Source organism: Odontesthes bonariensis, chromosome 7, assembly GCF_027942865.1.
Source record: "Odontesthes bonariensis isolate fOdoBon6 chromosome 7, fOdoBon6.hap1, whole genome shotgun sequence".
In the NCBI taxonomy this organism is placed as follows: Eukaryota; Metazoa; Chordata; class Actinopteri; order Atheriniformes; family Atherinopsidae; genus Odontesthes; species Odontesthes bonariensis.
Window position 1 is genome coordinate 17,486,043 of NC_134512.1, and position 9,721 is coordinate 17,495,763.

The following is a 9,721-nucleotide window of genomic DNA, read 5'->3' on the forward strand; positions in this document are numbered from 1 at the left end:
TGAGCAGACTTCTGTTGAAGGGAAAAACGTCACTGGTTGTTATCAGACAGGACTTTACATGCCAAATTGCCACATTGCAGGCCAGTCCTTTACATGAAATTCTATTTGCACTAATTCCTCATTCCCACTGAATGACATCCTCGCTGCTTTTAATCAGGCTTGCTATTTTTGGGGCCTTGGACATTTACTCTGCTAATTCTGTAAACACTGTTTTCTTGCAGCGGCCAAGTCTTGTGTGATCAAAGCCAGAGCTGATGGCGATAGCTGCTTGTACACACTGTTGATTCAGCTGTGAGATACTATTGTAGGCTTCATAACTGTTTATTTGACCATGAATTGTTGCTCCCCTTATCTATAGTCAGCGGGGCTATTGTTCCATTATATTCCTACGCAAGAGCCTCCTTGTTGTGCACACACTTTGTTTCGCTGGGGTACACCGAACACAATGGACAAGTCAGCCACTTGTTGAAGTGTTACTGATCTGTTGATGCTTTGCTAGATAGCATTAATCCTTTATTCCACTTGTTTTCAGGATTTTTTTTAGTTTCAAATACAAGTGCTCTTGAAATATTACTTTTGCTTCGCTGCTGTTTTTGTAACGATTCGCTTCCCTGTTCTTATTATTAGAATTTATTTGTGTGGAATCTACCGCATCCTACAGCAGACTTTGTGCAGATGAGTCGTGCAATGTCTTGCTGTTGAAAATAAGGTATTGCAGGTTTGCAAAAACAGGAAGAATAAACCTTTTGTGAAACTCGACAAAAAAAAACGACAGAAGTTGCGAACTAAGCGGATACAGTTGACGGTGCTAGAAAAAGTTGTTGTGGTAGAGTTTTGACGCCTTAGTTCTGTTTTTGAATGATATCTTTTTAAACGATAAACAAATTAAACATCCTTCTTAAAAAAAAAAAAACTGCACTTTTTCCCAAATGCATTATGTGTAATGCTACAGCTAAATGCATGGAGCATTATTTGAAAACTGCGGTACTGCATGAACCTTCTCAGAAGTATTGACCGCTGTTGATCTGTTACTCTTGCATACAATGCTGTGAAAAAAATGTTCTCAAGCTGAATTTCTTTTACTGACTTGCAGAGAACTGTCCACCCCCAGTGATAACGTTCACTCTCTTCAGGAGATTCAGTTGTTGTGTGGTGGAGTGGGAGTTTTAAAAAAAGTTATTTGGATTGATGTGCGCTTTTTGAAAGAAATATGGGGGAAATGACTAATCACCATGAACACCAAGGTGTGAATGATGTGAGAAGAGTTTAGGAGTTTGCTATTTTTTGCATTGCAAGTGTTAAAAACAATATTGTACAACATTTTATTGTACTTATTGAGCTGTAATGGCCTCAGTTGTTTCTTTTAAGCAGTCACAGTACATTTGTCAGTGAACTGCTCCTCTTCCCAAGATGCAAGGAACTGACTTTGATGCAATCATTCACAATAAAAAATAAAAGGCTCATCAATTTTGAAATGGACATTTTATTTTTGTAAATGCGCAGGATAATTATCTGAGTCGATTAAAACTTCCCCGAGGGTTGGAAACACTTAACGCTGCGTGCAGCAGCAAGCTGGAAGACAACATGGTGTGAGGGCTTTGCTTGATGACTGGGAGTGTTGTTGGTCACAGTTTATAGTTTGATGATGTGTTTCTGTTGCTGTGTACCTCTGCAGGGAACGGTTTTGTTAACCCCAGGGGCTCACCGGGCCTCCTCAGCACAACCAGCGGCAATGGCCTGGGTAAAGTCATGCCCACCAAGTCTCCGCCACCTCCTGGAGGGAACATGGGAATGGGAGGCCGCAAGCCAGACCTTAGGGTTGTTATCCCTCCATCAAGCAAAGGGATGATGCCCCCACTGGTGAGTACAAAACACACCGCTGCACACAAGTATCACCAGCCTGAGGACCTCTGAATGCCTCTGCTGCAAGGCAGAGCTTTGTTCTGAGTCGTTATAGAGAGACTTTCATAGCAGAATGTTTTGCAGGAATTTGCCCGCACAAGTCTTCGATGCTATCATATCAACGTTGCATATTGTGCAGGGGATGTTGGCACCTCAATAAGAGCAATATTTAGCTGCAAAAAACATCTGTATCCGAGCAACATTCCTTCTGTGTCGTGTATAATTTTAATCACCTCCATTAAAATGTGGACCGAGCCAAGAGTCTGATGAAACTGTCTCTCAGTTATTCTCATGTAGATGAGAGGCCTCCTCAACTTGTAATTACCAACTTGCACTGTGCCCTCACCACAGCAGACACCTGAGGCCATCCGTAAATCAAGATTTAAAAATAAAAATCTGTAAGTGAGAGACTTGCAGAAAGCAGCCAGCTTTGTGTGGCGTCAGTAACGGCAGCCGTTCTCGAGAAATTATTGTGTTTATTGGGTCTTACTGTAAGTGCTCCTCCTTTGTGTGTCACCATGTCTATATGTGGAATGTATATAGACCAGGACAGGTTGTGTTGCTGGAGACGTGGATCAGGTTAAGCAGTGGCTGGAGGTTGGTTCTGTCCTGTCTGGGCCAACAAGGCATTTTTGAGTGGTAGAGGCAGTGGAGGGTGCTGGCTGTGGCAGGTCTGCAGACAGCCTGTCATTAGGCCATAATGGTATTAAATTAATCACATCTCAGTGTGACAGAGTGTAGATGAAGACTTAATCAGGGGCCCAGGGTGTGAGCCAGATAATATCTTGTCGCCCTTGTCGTGTCTTCCTACCGCTATTGATTGAGTGTGGGTATTAAGAGCCCTGGCCTGGTCGCAGTATGTCCCACAGCACAGAAAAGATGGAAAAGGTGCTTCTCGTTCTTCCTTACAGCCCAGGGAACATTCTGAGTGCACTGCACTGTGTGGTCTTTCTAGGAGAAGGAACTGTATCTGTAGTTTTTGGCAAAAATGAGTTCATATAAGCTCTAGATTTGCATAGTCTATGTTGTAAATGATCTTGTGAATAATGAAGAAGAAGAGTAACCCTTCACAAAGTCTAGCCAGTCAAAGAGCTTTTTAGTTCAACAAACCACTTTAGAACTTTATTTCTGCATAATGTTGAAAGATTGTGGTCGCAGACGTAAATGTTCGATAAAGGAAAGGTACCGCGGTTCCTCTGCTTTGTACAAAATGGGTGCGTTTTTACAGTGACTGCAGAACCCATCAGCAGTTTTATACTCTTCATTATCCCTTTAAAAGTAAAATGGTGATAGCTGTCACTTTTTCCAACCGAGCGATCTACCGTTGCTCCTCTTCTTCTCTGTAACTCTCTTCTTTTCTTCTGTTGAGGGCAGTCGGAGGAGGAGGAAATGGATTTGGTGAGTTTTGACAAATGCCTGGGCAAATGGCTGAAATGTGAACGTGCCTCTGGTTATCACAGATAATAGAGTGAAGGGAGTGCCCCATCTGAGGACAGCCAGCAATAAGAAGTTTAGAAAACAAAACGTTTTGTCCCTGCATGCTTTGGGTTTAGCCTGTGAAAATTGACTTGGCCTATTGAATTGGCTTCTCTAATCCCTACACGTCAATGTTAGTCATGTACCACCAGGAGTGTCAGTCTGCCTGAGTGTGTGTGTGTGTGTGTGTGTGTGTGTGTGTGTGTGTGTGTGTGTGCGTGTGTGTGTGTGTTAGAGAGTGCAAATCAATGCCTAATTCTTTTTAAGCAGTTTAAACATGCTGCAGTCACAGTTTGGTGTTCAACAATTTAAGAGCAATGAGTAAAATACAAATGATTTATTAATTTCTGTCTGAGGGAGAGAAGATGACATCATCTTAAATGAAATCATTCTGTGAGATACTCAGGTTTGGTGAAGTCATCTGGCTGGATAGTGTTGGAACAATTCTAGGAAGCCATCAAAATCATGATGCAATGCGGCTTCAAACGTAACTGCTGGCAGCTGCACATATGTTTGTTACATTACACATGGAGGATTTGTTGTAGGATTGTTCTAAACGACAGCATGTCTGCTTTTGATTATTAGGCTGTGTATGCGTTTGTTGCTCACAGCAAAGTTTGCTGCATGACCACACCAAGCTGTCTAGGTGTGTTTGTGTGGACCGCATGCCAGTCACTGCACTACAAACCACTGGAGCTCTGCTGTGCGTCACTCTGGGAAATGAAATGTGTCATTTGCGTTATCCTCTTGCGCCATCTCAGTTGGGCGTTTTGTGAGTGTTAATCTTATCTCTATCTCTGAATTATTATTTGATAGATCATCTAGAAGGGAGTCTTCCCATTACAAGTGTCCTAACCTGCTTTGAACGATCCAAAAAAATTGCATTTTTCTCCATGTCTACCAAAGTTAAAAAGCATTAAGAGCATGCCAGTGAGACTCTGAGATTGTGATTTCTTTACTGACTATATCTGTCAGTTATCTGTCCATTTGAAACAGAAGCAAAAACAAATTGTTCATTGGTAACTGTAGTCCAGCAAACATTTTTTAATGATTTTTGTGATGGATCACTGTAATCAAAAGTATCTTATAAAATCTTGTTTTCGTAACAGTTTAAAAAAAAATGTATTTGAACATACTAAAATTTACAGTCAATATTGAATCAGAAAAATCTGAAGATGCTTTACAATGAAGCTACACTGCCACCTTGTGGCTTATTGTCTCTGCCTGTCAAAGTGAACAACATAAAGCAATACTAAATAGAATTAAAAATACAAGCATTAAAATGATTCTACATCTTAAGAAAATACACCCAAACTTTTTGATTCAAAGTCTGAATTTTGGGTTTATTTATTTTCTGTTTTGTTTTCCGTGTGTGTGTTTTTCAGAACACCCATAGGATAAGCAGTTCCCAGTCCACCCAGCCACTTGCCACTCCTGTAGTGTCTGTTACCACCCCCAGCTTACCCCCACAGGGCCTGGTCTACTCAGGCATGCCCACCTCCTACAATCCTGCTGGTGAGTCTGGACCTTCTTCCGCTCCTTAAGACGTAAAACAACTTTCTCGGCCAGATCTGTTTGTAGTACATGCTGTTGGTTCCTTCTCTTTTCTCATTAGCACACAGTGTTGAAAGTGAAATGTGAGTGAGCTCTCAATGTTTTGTGTGGATGGTTTTGTTTTTACAGAGTACTCCCTGAGCAGTGCAGAGATCTCTTCCCTACAGGGCTTCAGCTCTCCTGGGCTCTCACTGGGCTCCATGTCGGCATGGCAACAGCATCAACTGGGCCAGGCAGCTCTTAATTCTTTGGTGTGAGTAACACTCTTACAAACAAACGCACACTCTCCAGACGCCTGCACATCGACATTGCTCTGTGATGCCATGCTGAATCACCCCTTCTATATATTCCTGGCTTGTTGCTCTTTACACTGGTTGTCTCATTTTTTTTTTTTAACTGATCACAAAATGTCCTGCTTACCTCTGCTGCAGCGGTGGAGGTCACCTACCTCAGGGCTCCAACCTATCCATCAACACCAGCCAGAGCATAAACATCAAGTCCGAGCCCATTTCGCCACCGCGGGAGCGAGTCACCCCGTCTTGCTTCCCACCGCAACAGCCTCAGCAAGGGTCCAGCCGACAGGAAGTTCTGGGACGTTCACCTGCTGACAGCCTCAGTTCGTCTTGTAGCTCATATGACGGGAGCGACCGTGAGGACCACAGGCCAGACTTCCACTCCCCGCTGGGACTTGGAAGACCCCCTGCTGGCTCTGAGGAAAGGGAGAGCCCATCGGTCAAGCGCTTGCGCATGGACACGTGGGTGACATAAAGAACCCTTATAAAGCCTCCAGTCACCAGCCAGTCAGAGAGAGGGAGGGGTTAGAAATGGGGAAAAAAGGAGGAGCAAGGGTCCTTAGAGCTATCATTATGATATCGTTATTCAACTACAGTTCAATTTGTAAGACAGAGCTGTAAGGTTATAAGACATGTCAGGACATATCTAAAGTAAATTCTCAAAACTGAAACAGTAAGTTGAAAAAAAAAAAAAAATCAGTTGGCTGGACTGAATTACGTGCACAAGCAGGTGGTATCAGGTACTTGGTGCAATTCAGATGGCATCTGCAGACGGAAGATGTTCAAAGAAAAATGTTAAACTATAGGTGGTAGATTATTGTAGTCACTGGTCTCGTCAGACACTTACATGTAGTTGCTGTATTGCTGTTGTGCTCGCAAGTTTGCAACAATCAAAGAAAGTTGTGTTGCTTTCAGGCTGAGAGAACTCTCGATACATATGTTCACTGCAAGAACTATTAAAACAGTGCTATTTACCACGCAAGACTTATATTTCAAGTGGCCTCTTCTAATTTGATCGGGAGACACAGAGCACACGGAGTTATTGCTATCCAGGAACTATAATAACACAGTAAATAATCTCAACAGTTAGGAAAACTGTTGCGAACACACGAGACAGTAACGTGGGTGGTAAAAACAAAAGAGCATCAGAATTTATTGCAATAATGGCAGACTATTCATTTTATAGTGTAAAAGAGTAGGTTATATAAATACGCAGGTTAGGTTAACGCGGTCCTGTCCAGTTGAGCTGGTGAGAAAGTCAACATGGTCACATTTGTGTAACAGTTCATCAGTTATATAAGCCAAAGCTGTTTTTTTTTTGTGCGTGTTTTGTACAGTTGCTATGATTTCCTAACAATTCACTCAAACGCACCCTCTCATTCATTATAGTTTCATGTTTTATTATGCTTTATTAAAGTGTAAAACCATGTATTCCAGATCTTGAATCGATATCTAAAGCCATGAACATTTGCTGTTCTGTTTGTACAATTGAAAGTTTGAGCCAAACCTTGTCTTTTGTTGTGTAAATAGCAACTTTAATATATATTACCAGGTGTGAGTACATGCTCAATGTACTGTATGATCACCGTTTTCAAGAAAAGTATATTTTTGTGGTTTACAAACCAAAAGTGGACCCTTAAAAAGCAGATAATTCACTGGTCAATATTTATCATGTTCTTTAGTCTCCTCTAACCTGAGTCATCGCATAACGTCTCGTGTGTTTTTGTTGCAGATGGTCAGTTTATTTTCTCTTCATTAGTGGTGCTTGTTTGTCTTAAAGACATTGTAACAACAGTGCTCCTGGGTTGACGTTCCACTATTTTCACATATTCTGAAGGATGATCACATGGCTAGGGGAAATAGGGTTTCCTCTCACCTATTGTGTTTGTATACCAGCAGGTGCTGAATACACTGCCACCATTCACATCCAAGGTCCTAGCCCCACATCAGAGAATAATCTATTGTTATTGCATGTAGCTCAACTGAAAGACATGCCATCTCTAAAAACCACCTCCACAACCTTGTCAATGACTCATGGAATCCAAGCAGAAGACAAAAACACGGTGAAGTCTCTGCTGACCTTAACACAAAACTGATCATACATTTGCCCTTGTGTGGTTGTAAATATCACAGTCGAAACATAATCACGTTCCCTTCATTCAGAGGCTCCAGAAATTGTATTGCATATCCATGCCCTTTTAGTCAGAGTGCCGTAGCCCAGAAAAAGTGAAAATCATCGGAAGGCGCTGAAGTCAAGTACATCCCGAGTTGTTGTGGCGTCAGGCTGATGCATGGCTCGTTGCACCGTAAAGGACAGAAAAAAAAGGGGCTGTGACTTCTATAACTCTCCATCATGACAGACACAAATCATTTAGCAGCTAAATCATAACCCAAACACACTGACTGACTTCAATCTATTTTCTGAGAGGCACACATTTGTATGAGAAGTTTTCTGTTCAAGAGAGATGTGGCTCTGCATTCGCCATGGCATATCTTGTGTGTGTTTATGACCTACCCCCCCCCCCCATCATGAGCTCCATGGCAGTTCTCACTTTGCGCCTGTATGGATCTATGCAGTTTTAAACCCAATTCACATGGATTACATAAAGAATATGATGTCATTACAAGACATATTTAGTCTGCAATTCGTCAGGAGGAAAAATGTCAGACTGTTAGCTTCTTATTCTGAAGTGCCAGATGTGGAAGCAACTACAAGTGACTACAAGTTTTATATAATACAGTTCAGCAATTTGTTTAGGCCATCTCCTCATGATCATATATATGATAAGTAGACATACTTAACATAATGTATATTAATCCATATTGTAGTCCAGTTTTAACACAGCAGGGGAAAATAGCAATAATAAATGACTACAACAAAAATTGTCAGCCTATCTTGGCAGCACCACCTCGTAGTTGAGCACATATTTTAGCACTCGATAACATATCAGGGAATTTTGTAGTTGCTCTATCGATATGCACAGTTAGCAAATGCCTTATCCCAAAGAGAAATTGCACCACTTTTTGTTTTCTTTTGGTTAAAGAAAGACAATGCAGATATCACTCAGACTTGACCAGACCTGCCTCCTCTCAGAATGGACTCACACAAGAAAATGCATGGTGAATGCACTGCGGTACACTTTGCTCTTTTGGTCGATGTCCAAATTGTGCACAGCTGATGAATGTGAAAGGAAAGGGTAATCGATGAACCTCTGTAGAGGATTTTCTTCACTTTGCTGTGCAAGAGTACACTGCTTTGCTTCATGGCTTTTATAAACAGAACTACGTGTTTGGTAAGTGTTTGTAGTTGATAGTTCACTTTACTAAAGAAGCTGTTTTCGGTTTGAGTGCTCAGACCGTTTGGCGGCACAAGCTGGACTTTGTTGCCAATAATGAAATTATTTGTTTCAAAAATCGAAATAGACTTTAAGTTAATCTGCATTTTATTTCTCTTGAATGTGTTATTTTATTTTAAATAAATAAATATTCAAGTGAACTTTTTATTAAACAATTAAGATACTATGCTAGATGTTGTTGTACAAAATTTGTATTCTACACAAAAGTACAAATATTGGCTTTCTTGTGTAATTTAGTTTATCTCTCTTATTCTGTATAAAATGAAGTAAACAACTCTTTCATAGAATTTGTTCTCCTGTGAAGTCCCAAACAGTAGAAACTGTCAACTTTATTAAACACCTCAGTGTATGCTCAATCTCAACTCACTGTCTACTCATCTTTGAATGTTTGAATTAAGCTCCTGTTTCGCCTCCTGTATCAGTTAGTGCAGTGGGACCTGCCGGTATCACAGTGGTACAAGCTGAAAAACAGTGTCACATTGCTATAACGTGAGAAAATGAGGGAAGAATGAATTTCTCCTCGTCTAAGTATTTTGATACAGTAACACTTTAACCAACCTGTGGTGTTAGGATTGGAGTTAAATGTAGGACCCTTTGTTATGTCCCCAATCTTTGTAATATGAACGTCAGAAACAAGACTCTGGAAACAGAGGAATGACACAAAATAATTCTCAGCATTTTTATTTTAATTTTTTTCTCAGCAAGTGATTCAGAACTTATTATATGGATTTATTGTTGGCAGTATTAATGGCAAATCAAAGTGACACAAGAGTGCCGAAGTAAGTGGTACAATAACTGTGTGGAGAATTGAACTGAATAGAAGCAGGAAGTGCCATTTTAACTAATTACATAAATTTTTAAAAACATATAAAGGTGTAGCACATTTAAATTTTTCTTATAAATTGAGTGTTGATTACACAAGCTCAAACCTACAGATTTGTTTTTTGTAACTTCACGCATTGTGAATTCTCACCATAGAGCAGACGATAAGAACATCAAATTATATAGTGTTTCACAGCTGGCACCTAGTGGCAAGCTACAGTGAGTTTCCTCTTGACTTTTTTGTTTTTTAAAATGCAGATATCACTGCATTTGCGCAGTATTGCCATCAGGAGGCACTGTGGTACAATAAAGTAGAAC

The 9,721-nt window shown here is 40.7% G+C and overlaps 1 protein-coding gene across 8 annotated transcripts in view; it reads left to right on the forward strand.

Moving 5' to 3' along the window:
* mef2aa (myocyte enhancer factor 2aa) overlaps positions 1 to 8,943 on the forward strand; it is a 59,445-nt gene extending 50,502 nt beyond the window's left edge. For 6 of the 8 annotated variants that reach the window (XM_075469806.1, XM_075469800.1, XM_075469802.1 and 3 more), the window contains 5 exons: positions 1,676 to 1,860; positions 3,277 to 3,300; positions 4,764 to 4,893; positions 5,062 to 5,185; positions 5,364 to 8,943. In XM_075469806.1, the coding sequence (XP_075325921.1) occupies positions 1,676 to 1,860; positions 3,277 to 3,300; positions 4,764 to 4,893; positions 5,062 to 5,185; positions 5,364 to 5,700 (800 nt within the window). In that variant the 3' untranslated portion in view covers positions 5,701 to 8,943. The remainder of the gene's footprint in view (positions 1 to 1,675; positions 1,861 to 3,276; positions 3,301 to 4,763; positions 4,894 to 5,061; positions 5,186 to 5,363) is intronic. The other 2 variants (XM_075469808.1, XM_075469807.1) reach the window with 1 other exon arrangement.
* The last annotated feature ends 778 nt before the right edge of the window (positions 8,944 to 9,721 follow it).